The 24,537-nt window shown below is 37.9% G+C and overlaps 1 protein-coding gene across 1 annotated transcript; it reads right to left on the bottom strand.

Moving 5' to 3' along the window:
- Positions 1-13,164: 13,164 nt before the first annotated feature.
- LOC144713261 (ABC transporter G family member 36-like) lies at positions 13,165-20,111 on the bottom strand. The gene is made up of 24 exons (XM_078587822.1): positions 19,636-20,111; positions 19,342-19,462; positions 19,160-19,248; positions 18,986-19,070; positions 18,746-18,905; positions 18,595-18,671; positions 18,419-18,472; positions 18,242-18,332; positions 17,818-18,119; positions 17,353-17,634; positions 16,957-17,273; positions 16,720-16,880; positions 16,542-16,645; positions 16,137-16,293; positions 15,912-16,023; positions 15,687-15,816; positions 15,227-15,550; positions 14,854-15,144; positions 14,685-14,768; positions 14,472-14,605; positions 14,150-14,377; positions 13,898-14,069; positions 13,560-13,814; positions 13,165-13,488 (listed from the first exon to the last, which is right to left on the bottom strand). Exons 1-24 carry the CDS (start codon positions 19,941-19,943, stop codon positions 13,234-13,236), a joined length of 4,293 nt encoding a protein of 1,430 aa, XP_078443948.1. The 5' UTR covers positions 19,944-20,111; the 3' UTR covers positions 13,165-13,233.
- Between the last annotated feature and the right edge of the window lie 4,426 nt (positions 20,112-24,537).

Genomic DNA, 24,537 nt, shown 5'->3' with positions numbered 1-24,537 from the left:
TATTTACTCTAATAACCTGCATCAAGAAGGATTAATTACTCATTAAATTCAAAATGTTGACAAAACATTAAAAATAAACTTACCTGATAAAGGTTTTATTCTCATGAAGATCCAACATTGACCCCCCCCAACTGACCGCGCAGTTGGATCCACGACACCTTGTCGTAGCGCACGTCAGTCGTCCTGCCAATGACGCCCACGCCCAAGCACTCCGACCTTTGAGCAACCAGGCCGAGTCTTAACCAGGGTCATTCAACGCCCGGAACCTCCAGATCCCGTTATCCAGTGGGCCTCTCAATGCCCGGATTCGTCCAGCTTCGTCATGATCAGAATTTCCTACATCCTCTTCACGAACTACGGTGCCGAGGTACGCGTGAACTCTTTGGTGTCGAAGTGTTCTCCGTTCAGTATTTTCCCGAGAAGTTTCCACTGCCGTTAGAGTTAGATTTGGTTTGGATTTTCTTCTTCTTCTCTCTCTTTCTCGAGTGTATCCTCGCGATGCGAATTCGGATATTGATTTCGGTGCTTAGTCATCGTCTCGGTGGGGGAAGACAGTACTCTCGCCCTCGATAAGGGTCGGAGCTGCACCACCAGATTTTCATCGGTTTTAAATTCCGAATCCGATCGTGGGATTTTTGTGGCTGTTTTATCCCTCGTCGTCCCTCTACCCATAGTTTAGCCCGTCAACCCAATCGTCCATTCATTCATCGTCCACTCCCTTGTTGATCACTCTGTAGTCGTCCTACGTCAGAAAATATCAGTTTTTCTCACACTCATACTCAAAATCTCAAAAACATAATGTGAACAGTATAATAGTTGTGGTCGTTGTGTTAGTTAGGATTGCCTTTGATTTGGAATTATTATTTAATATTTATTTTTATTTTAACACATTAATATTATGTAAATACAATGACATTACTACTATTGTTATTTTTTCCGTATTTTAATTAACCAGGATTTTAGAGGCAATACAATCTGAATGAGAACAAGGATCGAAAGAGAAAGTATTATCTTCAAACTAGATAAGTGAGAATAAGGTACCGCTAATTTTCATTTAATTTATTTCTTTTCTTCCAATTTTCCTCGCATTAGGGACAACACATGTTCTAAGTTTGGGTGAGAAAATACTATGATGTGATTTCTATTTTTTATTATTTGTACTTCAGTTCAAGTTGTGGGGTTAAATTAATTTTCTAAAAAATATTTAATGATAAAATATTCTTAATCAATTTAATCAAACCCTTCCTTGAATAGTTGATTTCTTTGAATTCTTTAAAGTTCATGTGGAGAATTTAGACTCATGTAGAAAATTGAGTCCCCTTCTTGACAGTATAAGCCATTTGTCAACAATCTCCTGGTCAACTTCCAAGTGAATTGATAGTCTAGTAGGGTAAGGGACATACATTAATGGTGAGGGAAATACATTAGAAAATGAAAGAGTTAACTGCTCTTTTCATAGGTTGAATTTTCAGTGCACAACCCCATAATACCATTTTTAAAGCCAAAACCTTAGTTGGTTTGACCTCCATTAACTGGAATCTTACGTTGGGTTCGACTGACCATTTATTAAAATCTTAAGCACATAAAAAATTATTTTAGCAACCCTAAATGTATATTTGAAGTGTATATATGTATCCTCTTTACCCTTTTACTAACCTACCTTACACTAGTTAACCCAGTTCTTTTAATACTCTTTATCCTTGTTGTCTGCCATCACTTATGATATGCTTTACTCCCAAAATTTTCTCCTCCTCCCATTTGTGATATCATTCTTTCATGATATATTTTCCACGTTATCACTGTGATTTTCATCTACATCTTACCAATCCATTTTGTAATTGTCTTCCTGGAGTGGGATACTTTTTTGTGGATTTTACATTTGATCAACAATTCCTTGTTTATTATAATAAAAATACCTTATTTCTTTACCCCTGAAAAGGTCAAAGTGATTGTGTGTTGGAACCCACAAATTTAATATTTATAACTAGAAGCTATGAGTTCACAATTAGCTTGTATAAGTTTGTACATTTTTTTCAAGAATTGAGAAAAACACGATGCCAAGTACGACCAACCAAAAGTTTGTGCCGATAGACCGATCCAGTTGTGCCTTGGACGCCACCTAGGGGGGTTTTATATATTATATTAAGTGTTTATAGGTGGGGTGTGTGCGTAAATGTCCCAATTACACGCACACCCTACTCGCCCACACCCATGATGCAAAAGTAAAAAGATACAAAGGTGTTACCATTTCAGCTCCTAGAGAAGGCTGCGGGCACCTACAACGTGCTTGTGTCCCTCAAAGCTGATAATGAATGGGGTATGAGCCCTCCTTGCACCATCAGATATCATCGTTGGGGTGGGCAGATGGTATAATAATCAGGCGAGAGGTAACACTCTCTTACCTCTAGTGCTCCGTGCAATAGACCACTTGTGAGGACAAGCCTTTGACAAGATGCGACACGCGTGATAAGCGGGCAAGCTGAGGCTCTCAACACGATGGCAGCTCCGAGATGATATATAGAGAAGGGATGTAAGAGCATAACACATAGTTGGCAAGGGCATTCCCCTCGCACAACTAATGACGATTGATGGTCAAGCTTGGGCGACACAACATGATGCCTTGCCGTACTCTCCGGAGATGCCACTAGGAGTATGAGCCTACATGAAGCATGTTGACCCACAACTGTGAGTATGATTCTAGGATGATATTTTCAACATTTCGATCCTTGCAGAGGACCAAGCCATTATGTATCCCCATAGCTTCAACTATTGTATTAGTCTGTACTCCATAGAAATATGAGAAAGCAAAAAATGATACTCCGTGTGTGATCTCGTAGGATACCACCTCCACCTCGCGGGCCTGGGTTCCATTTGGGCGCACCATTCACATTGAGCTTTAGAAAGCCTACTGGCAGTGGGTGCCAATTGACAATTTGTAGTTGAGTCGTGATGGGGGTGAAAGCCATCTGGATGCCCCAGGTGTGAAGTATGTCCATGTAGGCATGGAGCATTGCACAATGGGCGGTTCAAGGTGTGTAACCATTGCTTGATGCGTTGCATGGCATCTAGTGCTCTCATGGTAGACCTTGGAAAATGAGAAGAATTTCTCCCTTTCCATAGCTCCCATAGCAAGTATGTTATGGTGATGTGTAGATAAGGTCTAGATTTAGAGTGCATTGACGAGATAAAGGTCTTGCCAAAACACTCTATCGATGTTAGCATAATATGGTTGGGCGCCAATGTTAACTAAATTGGCGCCAACAGTCTAGCAATCTCACTACGAAAGAAAATGTGTTCCATAGTCTCAACCTGAGCAGAGACTGGGCAACAATGGTAGTGTGAACTAAGTGAGTGACCAATACAGGTCATCCAATCATTAGTAGGGAGCCCATGATGCATGAATTTCTAAAGGAAGAATGAGACATGAGTAATAATTGTCGGATGCCAATATGCACAGACCCCAAGTCTGGTTAGGAAACTTCTCTCAATAGTGATCCCAAGAGGACCAAGAGGAGAAATTTCTATCAATCGTGAGCGTCTAAATACGGTGATCTAGGGAGGTCCCTATTGTAGTAACTGTAGCCTACGATAAGGAATCTAATGGAAGACCATGCTACTCCTATAGGAGTTGCGTGTTTCCCATTAGAAATTGTGCCGCAGTCAGCCATAGGTAATGGGAACAAAGTTAGGGTGGCAAGCTAAGGGTGTGTCGGCAAGCCATATACCAATATATGTGAGAAACAAGAAGAGATATAAAATAAGAATAGAGAAAAGTCAAAAGGGAGATAAAAAAGGTGAAGTAAACGGAAGATAAAAAGAAAGACAGAGGAGTTTGAGAAAGTGAAAAGGGAACTTGATTTAATTGAACCCTAGCATTTCCAATTAAGTCATTCCAAAATAAAATTCCGTAGAACATTACATAGAGAGGAAAAATGATGAGATCAGTTCCAGAAGTTTTATCAACAAATACCCACATGTTACACATTCAAGGAAACACTGAATTCCACAATACTACAAGGAATGGAATGCATGATCATAACACTAAAATGAGAGAAGGAAGGTATTAAATGAGAAAGAGAGAAATGAAATCCGAGGTAGAGAGAGAAAAAAATGGGGGGAAGGAGAAAGAGGGTACGAAGAGAGAGGAGGTTAGGGAGAGATGGAAAAATTTGAGAAGAGGGATAAGCAAAGGGAAAGAAATTTATACGGAAACAAGGAGAGAAATAGTGAAAAAAAGGCAAATGAGGGAGAGGGAGGTAGAATGAGAGAGAGAAAGATGGATTGAAAACAAGAGAGTGAGCAAGAGGAATACAAAAATGGCAGAAAGAGGATGACAAACCAATCATAGGAAAAAGGGGGAGGAAGAGAAAATGAGGGAGAAATCCATAGGAAATCCATAGCATAACTGAATAAAAAGGAAAGCCCGAGGAAGGCAGCAGCAGCTCTCAAGAGGAAGATCAAGGAGAACAAAAAGAAGAGAGGAAAATAATGGGGAAGAAAAAACCAGAGGGAAACATATCTAGAGAGAGAAAAGAGAGGGAAGTCTAGAATTAGAGGAGTAAAATAGGAAGCGAAAGAGAGGGATATCTTGAGTTAGGGAACCTAGATTTTGGGACGTAAAGAGAGAAATACAGAGAGGTAGAATGAGTGAGATAGAGATCTGTTCTCATCCCTTTCTTTAGGCCTTTACTTCTCTTCCTACAATGATGCACTTCATTTGGTGTACGTCTTTTAAGACATTGTTCTTGGAGTTGAAAGGCCTTCCCTACAAATAAATTCAAGCATTATGCAGAAAAAAAATCCTGTTTTATCCATCGACAACATAAAAATGCTCTACCATAAAATTATGAATTTAGTGCAATATTTATGAGATAGTTGTCATAAATAATAAAAATTTAGTAATATCTGTATAATATTATCAACCCCTTTTGATAAAAAAGAGGTAAAATAAAAAAATATAAAACAGAAAAAAGTGAAAAAATAAAAAATAGAAAAAGGTAAGACAATTTAAATAAAAGATACTAGAGGTCACGCAAATCTTTTTATCACTTCCTCCAAGTGCCAAGTGGTGCCATTTTTACAGGAGTCTTGATAAAATTTGGACTCTTCCCTCACACTCTTTTAGAATAGGAGTAGGTCAAATAAATTTGATGGACTACGTGACCCAATTATGGGAGCAGGAATCCATGATGCCACAACTCTCCCAGCCCTTAGGTCTCATTCTGCAGTTTTAAGGGCTACATTATGTTTCTCTTCAGCCTTGATCCACATCATTGACAGTGCAAATTCAAAAACAAATCTTTTACAACTGAATTTGTGAGTCATGTGCATAAATATTGCCTTAATGTGACCTAACTTTTAAAAGGCATTTAATGTACCCCAAAATGCACCTATCATCTGTTAGGCGATTTTTTTGTTACTTGGATCATGAAATGGATTTCTTTTTCTGGTCCAAAACATGTCATGGTATTCTATTTTCCTCCCATTTGCATCCAAAATTCTCCATATCATTCACTTAAGTCTTTTAGTCCAAATTAAACTCTAATAAGATGTGAGAAAAATCTACTTGATCTAAGGAGCAAGTGGGGTTAGTATCAAGAGTCAATCGAAAACATAGAATATAACTTGGGAATTAAATTTATAATTATATCATTTGAACTTAAAAAGGTTAATAATTCAATTACATGCCTAAAAATAGTGCCAAAAGCATGTACACAAAAAAGTTCTATTAACTTAATTTGATGGTATCACCATTCTGTTGTTTCCTGTTCATTGTTACTATTCTTTTGAGTAAGCTATCTAAGTATTATTTATATAGCTGTTATATTTTACATAGCTTAACTCCTATTTTTGAGCCATCCACCATTCACTTCTGTCTTTGACATACTTAGGTGGGAGCCATAGTACCATGTATCATTGATGTATATTTGATAATGTGAGTTTGAAAAAGAGTATAAGATTTCCCATGTTTATTTTGGTTTAGGCGGAAGGTTAATGGGGAACCCCAAAAGCTATATGGCTGCCACATCTAAGAGACATACTTAGATCAGGAGAAATATGAGACCATCTCCTGGATTATAGTATAACATTCCTTAAGAACTAGGCTTTACTTGTCACGATCACCGGCTCTGTCTAAAACCATGAGGGAGTTAATCATGGGTGCTCTATTATTTAATGGGAATATTCTTACTAAGATTAATAATGGATTCTTTTCACACTTTATGCTCATGGTTTTAAGTGAACGGACAGTCTATGGAAAAATCAAGGACATTATTAAATTACTAGTCTATGTTAAAATAAGGACAGTTTATGTTAATTTATGAAGTGTACTAAGGTGCGGCCTGATAACATGTTAATTACTATAATAATATGATGATCTTATCATGTTTAATTGCACTAAAATGATTAGATATATGTATTATCAAGATTTACGTGGTTAAATGTATATTTGAAATAAATTTCTATTTTTTGGAATTTTATTGTATTTTTTTGGAACTTGCCAAGATCAATATACATAAATATAAATTTTAAGAATTCTCTGACATTTATTTTGAAATGAAACTTTTTCTAAGATGGAATGTATATTTCTTTAAAAAAATTAACATATACTTGGATATATATATATATATATATATATATATATATATATATATATATATATTTACTAAATCATAATGTATCATCCATACACGTCATCCATCCACATCTAATTTATGTGGCATTGATATTCACCACACTCAATTATTCCGTTCATTCATATGAATGAATAATTCCATAAATTTTTGTTTAACTATCACATTTTTCGTCTATTTACATATCTTATTTTGAAAATATATTTTAAATCATCATTTTTTATTTTTTGAAGGTTCCTTGTAATAGGTATTTAATGTTACAGAAAAAATTAAATATGTTGGACATTATTGAAAAAGTCATGAATATGTGTTGGCCACTCAATTTTGCTGGTCAAAGCAAATCATATTCAAACAAATATATAACCAATTAAGTAAAAAGTAGTGTTAATCTTACTTCTTGTTCATATGATCAAATTTAATATCTCTCCTTGTCAATAAATACACTAGCTTTAAATTTCTATGAATTCCAATCATGATTAAATCATTTCTCTATTGAAAATACCATTAATGATGATTGAGTGCTCTAGTGTTCTCAAGAGTGAATTTTCCAAATAGGGTTGACCAAGTTTTACCATTAAATGAAAGGTTATTAGATATTCACCAAACATGAAATATGTTAAGTTACAACATGCATCTTGTGCATTCATTTATATCATCCTTCACTAAATTTAATGCATAGTTATCATGATTATGATGCATGTTGTCATTATTTTATGACATTTTCACCATAACTATGCCAGCCCACTGAGTCTTAGATTTTGAGCTATTTATACGCTAATTATATCCTTATTCATATTTGACCTGTATCAAGGTCAAACCATTTCAAATTCACCATATTTATTGAGTTTAGTCATTTTAGGAATTAAGAGGATGAATAATAAATAATAAATAAGAATAATAATATTAGAGCTATAAAAGTCAACGTTCAAAGTTGTTCTAGCTTGACTTTTGAAGTCAAACTGGTGATTCCTGTAAACTAACCATTTTCTGTCTAATTATTTGTTTCATGTGGCATGGGCTTGACAAAGATAATATTTATCAATGAGTGGACACAATTTCATTTAAAATACTATATCAATTAAAAAATATGAATTTTATAAGTAATAATATTTATTTCATAATTTTAATGGTTTTTAAGGCCTATAATATATGTCATGGTTCCAGCAACCAGCCATCATAGTTACATGGACCCAGTGCATCACCTACGTTCAATAGAGTGGCCCATAGAAGTTATTTGATACTAAAACTATCCCCATTTCTGTACTCTTCCAATAATTGAAATATTTCAATATAAGACTACCATTTTTGAATTCCTATGCTGGTACGCCTGGACGAATGTGAGTCATTAGATGTTTTAACTGTTAAGACTTGATCAAAGTGGCAACCACTATGGACCCCATGACATGCAGGACGTATCCTCTCTCGTGATTTAATGTAGGATCTCTTCATTTCTCCAATTTTATTTAACTAAATGGACAGTCGATATCTCTCAAGTTTGTAAGGTTTTTTATCTCTTCATATAACATCCTTGATTGATCGAGCATGTACTCATAATATTGGGTCAAATTATAGAGAAATTTTCATTTTTTTCACTTGGTGACACTTGTCCTGGAGCAACAATCTCATCAATACATCAAAAGAAGCAACATAATTATCACCAACACAAATAATGAGGTGATTAATGAATATTGCACCTGGTTTAAGGCCTAATTTTGGGTTCTTAGTTGAAATGATGTACTCTTTGTTTATTTTGATTCAGAATGATGAAAATTTCCATTTATTTTAGAAAAATAAGAGCGTGTGGTTGAATCATAACCTTTTTTACCTTAAATTCTTTGTAATTTATTTTAAGTAACTTTGGTGATGGAATTGTCCATCATTACTTAATAAAAGCTTGCAATTTTACAGGAAATAGATGCATTTTTTTATCATATTTCCATGAATGTAGAACAATAGAAATTCTGTTGAGACTGGACTCCCCATAACATCATTGGACAACTGCATTTTCATGCGAGTCACAATTTTGGGCATTGACCTTTGAGATCCCTATCTCGGCACTCAATCTTCAAATTGCATGGGTTTGTGTCTTTATAATCATATATTTACAAGATTTTGATCCATAACTCATTCCTCTAAGTGTGATATGAATTTATTCCTCCATTTCATGTCTTTGAGTGGACTTAAAAAACCGGTCCAAAGTATTGACTTTGAAAATTGATATTAACTTTATCTCCTCCCCAAATATCCCATATTTAAATAACATATATTCTTTAAATATCTAGATTCTTATAATATATTTTTCATAAAATTATGACATTTTTCCCATCATCTCACCTAAAGTCAATGGGTTGGTAGAAGTCAACATGTTCTATTTTCCATTGATTTCTTTTGTTTAAAAAAATACATAAATGTTCAAAAAATACTTGTACTAATGATTAGAATATCCTCTTTTAGAAATTCTGCAAATATGAATGATTAATTACTTGAGTTGGTCAAAACATTTGCACGAGTTGACTTGATAATTTATTTTTAATTTTTAATGTCTTTAATCTGTTCTGGCTAAATTGGATTAGGTTAATTCCTGTATTTAGTTTTACCAACATGATTTTATTTATCAGTTCTCATTTTACCTGAATTTCCCTAGTTTTTATCCAATTAATAATTTTAAAAATACTCAATCAACATCCATGTGGATTCAACTACTTCTCATCATTATACTTGAGTTTATACATTTCAGTGAGTTAGGAGTTTTATTTTTTGCTCAAGGAATCATGTGTTAAAATGGCTGCAGTTTATTTTTTTCTCATTATTCACCTATTACAAAAATCTAGCTGTAATTGCCAATTCTAATTAGAAACTTTAGGATTCTATAAATTATATACTTAGGACCTGCGATACAATTGCAAAATCATACTTAAATTTCTATTTGGGTCTCCCTGAAAGAATCCAAAGACTATTCTTTTATATTATTCTATCACTCAGAGAAATAACATTACAGTCCCTCTGAAAACTTTAATCTTCGACTTTAATCAGATTTGCAACATTTATCTCTAAAATTTATTAATACAGATAAAATTTTAAATAAATATGTATAAATATATATGTAATTAATATATTAAAAAAATCATTAAAACATTTAGCATATCGCAACTATGATGAATAATTCAAGAACCGTCCATAAAAAAGAGTAACCTGTATTATTTCAAATTCAGTAACAGAAAATGTGTGTCTAAATATTAAATTTTTCTAGAATAAAAATCACAGAAAACCTTCACTAGCAAATTTTTAGGATATTTAACAGAGTTTTACCTGTTTTAGCAAGAAACTAACTCAATCAGTCACCATAAGGTAAACGGTGTTGAAAAAACTATTCTCTAAGAGATACCTCGAAGATATATCAAATTACTATTTTTAAATACCATACATATTCCCTGTAAAATATTTTGAATATACTTCATAATTTTTATTACATCTGAAATTAAGTTACCCCAAATATCATAAGTCTTGAAAATAAAATGTAGGTATAATATTTTAAAAATATACTTACAATGATTTCATTACTGTAAGAACACATATTAAGGCATACTTATACTTTAAATCCAAATTAAAACCAAATGAATTAGTGATTAGAAATATTAAGCTTTAGCATACCTCTTCAACAGTTACTTAACTTTACCCGACGTTTTTAAAAAGAATAGACTTTTCTTTATCTACACAGCAAGCTAATGATATCAATTTTTTCATGAAAATTTAATCAAAACAAATTATTAATATTCTATAAAAAAACAATTGCTTCAATTAGACGAAATTATTCAACATATATCTGGAAATATGTTTTGAAATCCGAATTTAAAGTTCGCCTTATTGTCTTCCAAAAATATTTACCATGAGTAGTATTTAGAAACATCAAAATAATGTCAAAAGTTTCAGGAAAATTAAAGAATTGTTTGAAGCAACTATCTCCTTAAAATTGTCATCATCTAATGAGAAAACTATTGCTTAAACTAGATGAAATTATTCAACATATATCAAGAAATATTTTTTGAAATCCGAAAATGTAATATTATTATTTAACAAAAAAATGTTCTTTTGTGGAGTGTAGGAAAAGTCTGGTCTACGCATTGAAGTTGAACAAAGACTGTTCATATTAAAAATGCATAATATTATATTATATGAATATAATATGGACAATGGAGGGAGAAGTATTAAGGAGTCAGCACCTCCAAAGGAGTGCGTCAACTTGCCACAGTCGGAGGCCAGCTTGCTTGGGACTTCACGAAGATTAGTTAGTAATAAATCAGTTAAATATCATATACTCGTTAGAGACTTAGCGGATAGGATTCAATATAAGTTCAAAGATAGAATAGGATGAAAGATAGAATAGGATTACATCATAGATAGGAGGTCCACAGGAGCGTTTCAACGGCTGAGATCGGTGCACCTATTCTTGTTATAACGGACGAGATTAAATGCATCTGTTATAACAGATGAGACCACAACACCGATCAATGGCTGAGATCGGTGTACCCACACTTGTTGTAATAGACAAGATTAAATGACTATTTCAAATATATATTCGTTGTGACTGTTACAATGGATATGTAATTAAAACGGAAACTTTCTATTTACAACTACGATATGATGCTATATAATCAACCAATGTAAGCTTCAAATCTTTAGGAGTACAACGATCTAACTCTCGACCTCTATTCTTGGTGTCTTCTTCTTCTTTCTTCTCTTCTCAATTTCTTCTATCTCCTCTTTTTGTTCAGCCTCTACTGAAGATCATTACAAGAAGAACGGTCCAGCAGTTCGGACATTGCTCCTCTCCCCCAAATTACGTTCCCAGTCATTCACACACCATCGCTGCTGCCACCTCCACCATTAACAGTTGCCACTGCCGCCACCGCCGCTGCCCAACTTGGTAAACCTCAGGCCACCGCCATGCTCTCTTTCTCCCTCTCTCACCCTCTCTCCTACTCTCAGTCTCTTCTTCTCTCATTTTATCCTTGTTTCACTCTCTTCCTCGCTACCGCCCGCACTTTCTCCCTCTCGAACTCTCTCCTTCTCGCCTGATTCCTCCCTCTCTTTCACTCTATCTCTTGCTCCCTCTCTCCCTTCCGCAGCCCCCCACTGGCATCTCTCTCCCCTCAGTCTGACCCTTTCACTCTCTCTCTCTCTTTCTCATTATCTCTCCCCCTCTCCCTCTCTCACTTTTCCTCTCTCACTCTCTCATTATCTCTCTCTCACTCCCTTTCTCACTCTTCTTATCTCCCCCTCTCTCTCTCTCACTCTCTCTCTCTCTATCTATCTATCTATCTATCTATCTATCTATCTATCTCTCTCTCTCTCCCTTTCTCACTCTCTTCTTATCTACCCCTCTAACTCTCGCACTCTCTCATTATCTCTCTCTCTCTCACTCCCTTTCTTACTCTCTTCTTATCTCCCTCTCTATCTCTCTCTCACACTCCCTTTCTCACTCCCTTCTTATCTCCCCATCTAACTCTTTCTCTCACTCCCTTTCTCACTCTCTTCTTATCTCCCCCTCTAACTCTCTCTCTCGCTCCCTTTCTCACTCTCTTCTTATCTCCCCCTCTAATTCTCTCACTCTCTCATTATCTCTCTCTCTTTCACTCCCTTTCTCACTGTCTTATAATCTCCTCCTCTAACTCTCTCGCTCTCTCATTATCTCTCTCACTCCCTTTCTCACTCTCTTATTATCTCCCCCTCTAACTCTCTCACTCTCTCATTATCTCTCTGTCACTCCCTTTCTTACTCTCTTATTATCTCCCCTCTAACTCTTTCGCTCTATTATTTTCCCATTCTCTCGCTCTCATACCCTTTTTCTCTCCCCTCTCTCTCTCCTTCTATCATTCACTCACTCCCTCATTCTCACACTTTCTGCCGCCCTCACTCTTTGATTCCTTCGTACACTCACTTTTGCTCCCTGTCACTCCCTCATTTTTTCCCTCTCTCCTTCGCTTCTTCTCTCACTCTCTCATGCTCCCTCTCACTTTTCTTTTTTTTCAGGCTGACAAACAGATCCTTCTTATAATCAATGGAGTTGGGTAAAGACAAAGTAAGTAGGAGAAGGGGAGTCCACTTTCACAAGAAAACCTATGAATGTGAACAACATATTTTCTAAAATTGACTTAAATTATTTTTTAAGATTGACATTGACTTTCAGATCGATTAGTCAACCTAATCAGACTGAGATCCGACCAGAATGAGACTGAGACCAAACCGAACTAAAGGTCTGGGTTAAGGTTTTTGGTAAAGCCGGACCGAGCCCCTACCATGTCCTTCCCTAGTTGAGTGAGCTCATATTTGGCTGAAAGTTATTTGGTCTGGCCTTTTGGCCATAGTTAAAAAGAGACTTCCTTCATAACCGTGAAGGTAGAGTACTATAATTTGATGTTCGTTTTGAATCATTTTATGAAATATGGATAATTGGAGTTGTTAAGACTGAAGTCTCTCAGTTGAGCATAGGATGAATCAGACTTGGCCATGTGAAAAGTAAAACCATGGAATATTCGTCCAAAAACAATCAATGCATTGACAGAGATCTGACAAATACCATCTACATGACGACAAATACCAGCTATCTTTTCAAATAGTTCAAGTACTTGATGCTGAAGGCAAAGATGGATGCAAACATTACGCCGAAAGCGACTACTGCAGTGGCTGCTGCCCACAAAAAGTCGCGCTCGTATCCAAAGTAATTCTTTAGAAATACGTCCACTGGTTCATCCTCGATGATCGTCGAGATGTCGCCGAACTGTGATGCAATCAGGCCGTAGAGAGTCCACGAAACGGGGCAAGCCCAGTAGTACCACCTCCACCAGATGGGAATTCTCTGTACAAAGAATGAATGAATAAGCCTGTACGTGCAGTTTGAATAAAGGGATAATGGCAATAGCTGCTCACCGGCCGGGGGATCAAGAAACCAGAGAAGAGGTTCCATACGCTGTAGAAGGCAGAGGAGATGATGGCGCTAATGCCGCTGTTAGGGGTCAGCCCCACAGCCATCATCCCATAGAAGGTGAAGTAGAGAAAAGTGAAGTACATGAAGAAGAAGAACCAGAGGAACTTGACAGCCGTCCACTCAAATCCAATCATGCTATACACAATGACGCCATATAGCAAGGCCTGAACTAGAATGTATGGGAGCTCGATTGCCATCTGCAGAATCCGATTTGAGCGACCTAAGTTTTTGATTGAGAGCATTTGGAAAACGAGATATTATCCAGTGCCAGGAGGTTTACCTGGCCAAATGCGTATGGGAAAGCCGAGTACATGCCCGCAGCCCTCTCTCGGTAAAAGACACTTCTCTCGACAGCGACTACAGGCTGAATCGATTGTGAATTCTGTACACCTACAAATAGAACAGCAGAGTACAAGGCGCCCATGGAGTTGAACAGATCCTGCTTCTTCTCCCTGAAAGTAAACAAATAAGATTGAACTTTAGACGTTGAAAAAACATGTTTGAAGATGACCCAAAATTATCCACAAGTTACCTTCGGGGTCCCAAGTTCCAGAATATTATGCCAAAAATCAAGGCAATGACGGTGGTGAAGAAGAGCCTTATGGCAGTATAAGAAGGATTGCGCCAGTATGACAGATGCTGCTTCCACAAGCAAACCATACACTGGGTAGCAAAGGTCCGAGAATATTGTGTTGGGAAGTGAAGGTCGCTCGAATTGGGAGCAGGCTCACTCATTTCCTTGATTAAAGCTTTGTTCCTCCTGTTATAGATATGCATAATGTTTTTTATGAAAAATATTCCATTCCAACCATTAATTGAAGATAGTAATTGTAACTTGTCGAGGATCAACATACCGGTAGAGCTCCGAGTTCTTATATATCTCCTTGAAATCAACCCCAAGAGCTTCTTCTTGAGCGAGCGTCGTCACCTCAAGCATCCACGTTGCAGGGTTGTACCCGTCCCTGATCTTTGGAACTCCTTTTATACCCTGTTGTCCAGCAAGTCAAGATTAGTGGCGCAACAGAACTATGCCGAATCCGAGTGAAAAAAAAGAACTGAAGTCTCACCTCAAAGTATTTAATCAGCTCGCATGAGTAATGGCCCAGAGGGCCCACGTATATCTCTTCTCCACCACGTTTCAAAAGGAAGAGCTAACCGAAGTAAAGACAAAAGATCAAACCATCGGACAAACCAAGGTAAAGCGATATAGAAATTCCGAAACAAAGAATTTTTTACCTCGTCGAAGGCTTCAAAAATGTCTATGCTGGGCTGGTGAATGGTGCAGACCACGGTCCTTCCCGTCTCGACTATATTCTTCACCACTCGCATGACAATAGCAGCCGCTCTGGCATCAAGGCCAGAGGTTGGCTCGTCCATGAAGATGATGGAAGGATTGGCCACAAGTTCGACGGCAATCGTCAGCCTCTTCCTCTGCTCTGTAGAGAGCCCATTAACTCCAGGAAGGCCCACTAAAGCTCCTCTCAGCTGCGTGAGCTCAATGAGCTCCATGATCTCCTCGCAGAACATCTGCCAATAATGTTAACTTTCAGAAATTGAAAGAGTTGCCCATCTAAATAAGAAATGGAATAAAAATTTGACATCTACATACCTGTCTCGTTCTGGAGTCAACGTCGGCTGGTAGACGAAGCCAGGATGAAAATAAGAGAGACTCATAGACAGTGACGTTGGGTGAGTGAATGTCGTTCTGCTCGCAGTATCCGGATATACGCGCAAAGGTTTCTTGCTTCTTTGGGTAGCCAGAAATGGTGATCTTTCCTTCGATGTATCCCCCAGTTTTTCTTCCCGAGAGTACGTCCATCAGTGTCGTTTTTCCGGCACCGCTGACCCCCATCAGAGCTGTTAGAACCCCAGGCCTGAAGGATCCACTCACCCCCTTTAGAAGCTCTAACCTATCACCTTCAGATTTCATTTCCTGTAACAAATAATGTTGCTCAGGGTCTGAATAGTAGTAACTGAATTCAATGAAGTCGAAGGAAAATAAGTTAAAGTAACCCCGTTTCAATGAACTCTTTGGAGCATGTGAAATTGTTATTCATCAACGGACATACCGGTGGCATATCGACGGAGTATTTAATGTCTTCAAACTCCATGGACCGCGGAACAAATGGAAGAACCATTCTTTTGTTTTTCATATTCATGTTGATCTTTGTCCTCGTATTCTCTATCTTCTCATCGCTTCTTCCTGGGCAAGGGGAACAGTTGCGGTTCGGTTAGAATAACGAAGCCACCTCAGGTGAAAGCAAGAGAAGTGATGCTTAGTAAGGGATGGAAACTTGCCATGGGATTGATTCCCTTTTGGTGTTAGCATAAGAGATTTCACTGGCACGTTCTCTTGACTTTGAGCCACGGACTCTTCAGAGACAGTTTGCTGACCCTTTCCGAGAGCTGCAAACATAACAAACAAATCACATGATCAATAACTCCGCAGAACATTAATAATAACTTCTGAATTGTGTGGTTGGTTTGTGTAGCTTTGGACAGAAGAGGAGAAGTCTCACGGTTAAGATAGTGAAGAGCGAGAATAATAGAGAGGTTGAAAAGCAGCGCGTATCCTATGAGCGCAGCAACTCCAATCCAGTACCACATGGGTTCCGTGAAGATGCTGCGTGACCTCAACACAAGAACTCCCAGAGGCTCTGTGCTTCCCGGTAAAATCTGCAGAATCAAGACGCTATCCCAGTCAAATCATTCATTAGAAAGCCATCTTCAAGATCCAACGAATGTGCCAATCAAATTAGTTTAGAGATAACTTTTCATGAGTTGTTCTATATTTATTCCCCTCTGGCACCAGGCAAGACCCTTGATGCTAGAACCATATGTTTAGTAAAATAAAATCACTTGATCTTCCAGTTATTTTATTATAAAGCACCCATTTGTAACATAATTAGACAATTTCAGCTCACCTTGTTCCAGCTTTTTCCTAGGAACTCATTCACGAAAACTCCGTATTGGGCGTACATCAATGGTGAAATCCATGATATCCATCTCAACCATTTTTTCACATTCTCTGCGAGCGGAATGAAGTCAGTGAATATATGTGCGCTGAGTGGCGAAGTGGAAATCGTTATCTCGTGACCATACCTCGCGCAACTATAAATCCACCCATTACCAAAACAATGAGCAGAACAAAACTACCAAAAGTGTTAGCGATTATTGTGCTTCTGCCGACAACAGCGACAAGCCGGAACAAACCACTTGCCATCTGGCTCGCCAGAAAAAGCAAAAGGTACTGCTTGAAAAATCTATCAAGAAGAGAATAATTCAGGCATCAATTTATAAGCTTTATGAATCAATTCTAGTATTATCAAGGGTTTATACCTTTCCACGCTGGGATCAAATCCGATGACATAGTATATCATGACTTCCCAGATAGCAACTTCAATGATGGTTATGGGGATATTCAACACCCAAGACGGGAGAGCATAAGCCCATGCCGGATAGAACAGAAAATCTCTCTGCTTGTAGAAAACTGGGAGCCTGGCTATGGTCAGGGAGATCTCTGCCATCCCATTGAACATGAGGACAACTACAGAGAAGAAGAGCGCTCCCATGAACGTGATACCATCGGCCACGGTGTCTCGAGGCATTCTCGTCCTCAAGAAAACAGTCATGGCTACGATACTCATGAGAAAGATCTGGGTTGAACAAGGAATAGAATTACAAAACCATAGAAGGTCAAGAGCGGTGAAGAAGAACGGACAGAGAGAAACAGACCTTGAAAGACCTAAAAATGTAGACGAAGGAGTTCCTCTTCATGAGAAGCAACTCCCTTTCAACGCATGCCTTGAGCAGCTCTTTCTTGCTGACCCCGTACTTGGACTTGGTCAGTGCAGCAGGATGGCTTCTGCTTTTCTCGAAAGGGACAGCGAGCTCGTTTTCCATCTCCTTCCAAACGTGAAAACGCTTGAATGAATTGGCAAACTCGCTCACGGGCACAAATCGATAAGGCTCGGCATGACGAGCCCAGTATTGCCTTTGGTCCTTCCTTGACGTCACCTGGAGATGACGTACATACATGATTGAATAAAAAATCAGAAAGGTCTTGTGAGTTTAATAATTAATGATAGAAATATATGGATGGATGCAGGACCGGCCACAGTAATAACTTAATTAGATCATTTTACTAAAATAAAATGATAAAAGACGGGAATGAAATGATTGAGGTGAAGGACGGCTGACCTCTTGTAGAAAATCAGCGATGCCCTTCCTCTCCGGGCACTTAAAACCCATGAACTCGAAGAACTCGAGAACGTTCTTGCGGGGGCCCTGGTAGACGATTTGCCCGTCGGAGAGGAGAATAATGTCGTCGAAGAGTTCAAAAGTCTCCGGGGGCGGCTGCAGCAGCGAGATGAGAGCAGTTCCTCCCAGTATATGAATCGATTGTCTTAAAGCCTTCACGATCTGGAACGTTGTTGAACTGTCCAGCCCGGTCGATATCTCGTCCATGAAGAGAGCCCTTGCCGGTCCAACCAGCATTTCTCCTAAGAGGATTAAGCGGAAGCTATTTTTTAACTTTAAATAAAAGTCAACGACTCAGCCAGACACAAGTCGCACCGTAAAAATTATATAAATGCACCGTAAAAATTATTCGTGTTTTTCATACCGGTGGTGACGCGCTTCTTTTGACCCCCCGATATGCCCCGTAACATCTCATTCCCAACAAGGGTTTCCGAGCACATATCTAGACCAAGTGTCTGAAAAATCCACAAATACACTGTTTTATAATAGAAGAAAAATCATAAGTTCTTCGATTAACTGATTAAAGAAATCGGGTGCATGCCTTCAGGACGTAATCTGTCACTACGCTGGCCCGTTGACCTCCCATCGCAGCAGCCTGAACAACGAATAAACCATTGGCAATCATGCTGATAAACTTGGAATATTTAGAGAGAGAGAGAGAGAAAGAGAGAGAGAGAGAGAGAGAGAGAGAGAGAGAGAGAGAGAGAGAGAGAGAACCTTCATGAATACGTCAATGTCGGGATCTGGCTTGATATTGGCTTCCTTCTCTCTCCTAGATAACTCCACAAGCATATCTGCATTCCCAGAGGAAGTTGCGTAAGAAAACTTAACATCTCCCATTCCGGCAAGTTGAGAGACCGGAGCTAACCGTAACGTGCACCCACGCCCTGGCACCTCGCGGAGAACGCCAAAGTTTCTCGAACAGTCATCTCTCCAATGTGGAGATCGTGTTGGCTTATGTACGCAGCCGTCCTCTCAGGGACGAACTCATTCAATCCGTGCCCATTATATGTTATATTCCCAGACACCTTCATCCCCAAATAAAAAATGGACCTCGAGATTATGACTAGGTTCATGAATATGATGAGACAGAAGAACAAGGAGAAACCTTGACGTCCGATTCCAATTTCCCACAGAGTGCCAACAAAAGGGTTGTTTTCCCCGAGCTTGGTGGACCCAGGAGTAAAGTCAACCTGAATAAATAAAACAAGGAAGATTCTTAGTTGTTTTTTTTCAAAAACATAGTCCTGGGAAGGAGAGGGATGGATCTCGTTTTCCTCGCCTTCTAGGCTTGATGACACCGCTGACATTTTGCAAGATAGAGATCTGCTTCTTCCTACTGGGTAAGATGCGAAGCGTGTTTGCGGCTGCCTGCAGTAGTCCACAGGCCAAGTGGATAACGTTGAACGGACGAGAAGGAAGCATTCTTCTTTGTTTAATCTCGTGCGTGGGAAAAAGAATTACCTCCAAAACGTTGACAGTAGAATTGAAGACGGTCGGCAAAGCTCTTCCACCGATGTAGGCCTCCGCCGTGACATCGAGGTTCTCAAAACGCACTTCAATCGTCGGAAGATCGATTCCGACCCTGGTGTGAAACAAATCAAGAAAACAAATATTTAATCTAAACGGAAGAATCTTGAAAAGAATCGTGTAAACAAATCAACAAAACAGCTTCGGAAGGATCTTGAAAAAAACGTTCCAAGCAGATGATGCACCGAGATCTCAAACTCAGATTATTGTAAAACCCATGCTGCTTACCGATCTATGCGACTGCGGAGCTTCAAGAGAAAATTCTCGTTGTCCTCGTCGGCGATCCTGACCAGCCTTTCAAGAAGTATCTTCCTCTCCTGAGTATTCAATTTTTTTATCTCGATCTCTTTGGACCCTCCTTCACCGACGAGGATGCCCTTCCTTACGCGGCTGTAGGTGGGGAGCTTCTCCAGGGCCGCCCATTTCAATGCCTCTTCATCGTCTTCTTCGCCAGTCGATCTGGGAAAGGCGCTATCTGCGTTTCTCCAACTGTCCCGCCTGAGGCTTCCGACCCTGAAAATGTTACTCGAATCCATTTCCGCTTTCAAGATCTACAAACTTTGAGATGGCGAAAACGATACGGCGGACGCTTCCTCTCCTTTCGCTCCTCCAGGTTATTTGCTCAAGGATGGAAGAGAGAGAAGATAAAGAAAGAAAGCAATCGTTGATGTGCCTCGTGTCCTTCTCGAACAGGTCTCCGCACTCTGCATGTGATTGATGAACTCGGTTTATATAGGAAGAATCTCGTGGCCCAAAGGGCTTTTAAAAAACCGCTTTACGGGCTAGAATCGTAAGCAGTGGCGTTTCAGCCTTGTCTGCGTTACAAATCATGAGGCCCTCGCTCACGAGGCCAATATACCAAGTCAGAACAGGCTACATTATTAAAACCTTCCGCAACTCAATAATTCAAAACCCATGATATTTAAAAACTCAGAGAAGCTTCGGTGCTTTGGACGTATGTGCTGGTTAAGGGAACCGAAACTACGGATATTTCTGTAATGTCGGGTTCGTTCTGATTTGATGGAGCTTCGAGAGTTTTGCTCGCTGTCTATTTCTAGAAGGACGTCGACATGAACAGAGTTTGTCGGCATCAAGCTTTGCTACGTGGCGAGCTTCGAGGTGTCCGCTATTATTTTTTTGGGGTTGAATCACCAAATGTCACGAACTTTCCCCGTTGCTCACCGTATGTCACGTACTTTCGAAATATCACCGTATGTCACAAATTTTTGAAAATTATCACGGTGTGTCACGAGGCTTGGCCGCCGGTGACGTGGACGATGACATAGGTGCCACGGGTGAAGCCGAGCCCTGTCATCGGCCATGTCATCGTCCACGTCACCGGAAGCGAAGTAGGGGCTCCGATTCTGGCGTTTTTGGCGATTTTGGCTGGATCTTGGCGATTTGGGTGGATCAAGAAGACGAAGAAGATTTCCGGACGATTTGGGTGGATCTCTGCGGTAAGATTTCGCCGTTTTTTTTCTTTTTGTCTTGGATTTCTTTCTGCGATTGATCGCTGAGAAATGAAGAATCGGGGATGTTAAATCCCCGATTCTTCATCGTGAATCTGAGAATGAGGATTTCGATCGCGATTCTTTCGATCGAAACCCTTTCTTTGGTGAGCACCGTGAACAGAAGAAAAAGAAGATTGCGATCAAAAGATTGTTATGAGGATTTTGATCGGAAGATTTTGATCGGGAGAAGAAGAAGAAGAAGGAGAAGAAGAGGAAGAAAAGAAGAAGGAGAAGAGGAAGAAAAGAAGAAGGAGAAGAGGAAGAAGAAAGGGAATCCATTTATCTTTCTATCCATCTTTCTTATCCTCTTCTATCAATCCTCTTCTTATCATCTTTATACAACTATACCTGCATAAATCTCACCGCATCTGCTTCTCTCTTACCCAACAATCTTTCTCCACCTGTATCCCCGATTCTTCATTTCTCAGCGATCAATCGCAGAAAGAAATCCAAGACAAAAAAAAAAAAAACGGCGAAATCTTACCGCAGAGATCCACCCAAATCGTCCGGAAATCTTCTTCGTCTTCTTGATCCACCCAAATCGCCAAGATCCAGCCAAAATCGCCAAAAACTCAAGAATCGGAGCCCCTACTTCGCTTCCGGTGACGTGGACGATGACATGGCCGATGACAAGGCTCGGCTTCACCCGTGGCACCTATGTCATCGTCCACGTCACAGGCGGCCAAGCCTCGTGACACACCGTGATAATTTTAAAAAATTTGTGACATACGGTGATATTTCGAAAGTACGTGATATACGGTGAGCAACGGGGAAAGTTCGTGACATTTGGTGATTCAACCCCTATTTTTTTTATCATCAAACTTCTAGATTATCATCGCGACCTCAGCAAGTTGGAGTGTTGACGCGTGTACAGCGTAGCATTCTCTTATGGAAGACTAATTCCTCCATACTGTCGAGGCAGATTAGCTCACGGCACGGGTCCTTTTCCTTGGCATCCGGAGAGTTATTACATCACACGGGTTTCGTCATTCGCTCGAACATTCGGGTCAGGAAACTAATTCTATTCGAACCGTCTGGTTCGTATCGGATCGAATTCTTCGAATACATAGATATACAGAGAAATAGAAGAAAGAGAAAGCCAGAGAGGGAGAACGAGCAAGTGAGAGAGAGAGAAAGAAAGAGAGGGAGAGAGAGAACGATCAAGCGAGAGAGTGTGCGAGAGAGAGAAAAAGAGAGACACAGAGAGAGAACAAGCTAGCGAGAGAGTGTGAGAGAGAGGGAGAGAGAGAGAACGAAGAGACAGAGAGACGGAGAGAAATAGAGATCGAATGAAATTGAGAGAGAACGAATGAGAGAGAGAGATAGATCATTACTTTATTTAGCCCTTCGGTTAATGATTAAATTTTTGGCCAGTCATTCTCAGTAGTCTTTCAATTATCATTAAATAGTGGATACATTGAAAACGTTTAACATATATATTTTTTATGAGATGTTAACGCATGCTTTGACAGTTTTTAATTCTGATGAAGCATTAAAACTGTATCCAATCCATTTTTTAAAAACATTAAAATCTCAAAAAAAAATTATTGATTGGTAAATAAAATTTCTAACGACTTGCAGACCATAAAATTAACACATATCCAAACAACGAAATACCAAAGAATCTTTGAAAATTCAAGAGTATTGTTGAAATCCATTATTCTCATGATATTCAATAATGTTTAAATTATAATAATATTGAGATATAAATATATAACTATACCTAAATGTTAATAATATGCATAAAAATGATACATCATTATCTACAACAATTTAATGAAAAAGGTAATGCATACAATGCATAAACTGATGATAGAACTAATGAAATACTGCATATACATGCCCATAATAGTTTTTATTCTAAATCCTGCGCATAAGATTTCACCTACCCATATTTGGGCTAGAATCCTTGTTAGCTAAACATTACGTGAGCCAATAATGTTTTGGCAGAACTGCATACAGTTATGTAAACGACTGGAATTGGGGTTCACACTATCCAACCTATCACCACAACATTCATGAATATTTACAGTTCTAATGATTCATTAAGTATTGTTGTGTTACTATTTTTGGTCTTATGGGTTATGATTTATTGAACTCCTTGAAAATAAGACATTTATATGGGCAATAGTACCTCAATCTTGATTGTGGGTCACAGTTCTCGAATGGTTTAAGTGAAGTCAATTTATTCTCTGATAATGATAACAATTCCCACTCAAACTTTATAAATTTTTACTTATCCTAATGATTTGTAACAAGGTATTAAATGGTAATATTTACTTAATGAAGTTCTCCAATATCCCAACCTATTATGAATATTTTAGATTGATAAATTAAAATTTTACATTATAAAACTAGAATGGTATACTTCTTCCTCTGAAAACGTACTCACGCCTATTAAATATACATTAATCTTTAAATATTTTTTCCATCCTGTGACATATTCATTTCTAAACTGTGATATCAGGTAAATCTAAATTTGTGGTTTCATCATTTGTTCTCTTATCTAGAAGTAGAAACCATTATAAAATATATTTTTTTTGCCATAGAGTACTGCTTTACAAATTTTAATTATTGAATATAAAGTGAATGTTTCATTGATCTTGAAATCTTTGAAAGTGATTGGAGAAACTTTCATGATATTATCTTCCATGAAAAATTAATATCATCATGATGTTAAAACAAAATCAGTGAAAATTCATAAATATCTTCACTTTAGCTCATTCTTCTATGAGAAAAAAAGTTGTCATATTTTTTCATTTCTGGTTCATAGAAATGAATAAATATTTCATCTTATTAGTTCCATTAGCTTTGAAATCATTTTTATTCTTTTATAATGTCTTAGTGTGGTACATATCTTTCATACACTCATTACATTTCCTCGTTCCAGAACAATTCATTTTTCAGAGTTCTGAGATGAATTCATGTTCTCATACAATGAATGACACCAGTCTCTCTATTTATATTACTTTATTAGATCAATTATTACGGACTAGTTAAGTTTATACGTCTATTGATTACTATTCTTTACTTTAGTTTAGTCTAGTCATTAAATATGTTCTGTAGATATTTTTTTATTTTCTCCATTTAATTTTATTTAGTTTAGTTAGGAATAAAAAAATTCTTTATCTACGAAGGATTGGCAAGAAAACCAATAAATCAAAAGACGAAAATTAACTTTTTTACTTAGATATATGTGAATCGAAAGTAAACATATTTTTTTTCATTTTTATTGCAAAAAAGTATTACAAAAATTTATGGGAATCCATCACAGCTTTCCCCACATACATATTTATCTTATAGGCATTGAACTTGAGTTCTCCTCTGTGGATGCTGATAAGTCCAAATTTAGGGGTTTTATGTCGTTGTTTTGATTCAGACTTAGCCAACAATATTTATGAAAATTTTCCACTTAAATACTCTATAATTAATATAGGGCAAGTAATTTAATTTCAGAATTTTTTTTCAAGCTTGGGATGAAGAAAATGATTTGAAATGTGAAAAATACAAATTTTTGGGAATTTTTTAGATTTTTAGGTAAATTTAATAACTCCCTATGATTTAAGTTAAGCCAAAATACAAGGAGAAATACAAAATCATATTTTTTAAACTAATATTT

The sequence above is a fragment of the Wolffia australiana genome, chromosome 15 (assembly GCF_029677425.1).
Source record: "Wolffia australiana isolate 7733 chromosome 15, ASM2967742v1".
Classification (NCBI taxonomy): Eukaryota; Viridiplantae; Streptophyta; class Magnoliopsida; order Alismatales; family Araceae; genus Wolffia; species Wolffia australiana.
Note: the sequence above shows the minus strand (reverse complement) of the source record. Positions and strands in the feature narration are given on the sequence as shown.

What these genes read in the sequence shown, in the direction of transcription:
- LOC144713261 (XM_078587822.1), bottom strand. Translation starts at nt 19,943, where the DNA reads ATGGATTCGAGTAACATTTTCAGGGTCGGAAGCCTCAGGCGGGACAGT. An exon ending in ACATTTTTAGGTCTTTCAAG is followed by an intron (nt 17,274 to 17,352) that starts GTCTGTTTCTCT and finishes TGTTCAACCCAG; the next exon opens with ATCTTTCTCATGAGTATCGT. An exon ending in AAGAACTCGGAGCTCTACCG is followed by an intron (nt 14,378 to 14,471) that starts GTATGTTGATCC and finishes TATCTATAACAG; the next exon opens with GAGGAACAAAGCTTTAATCA.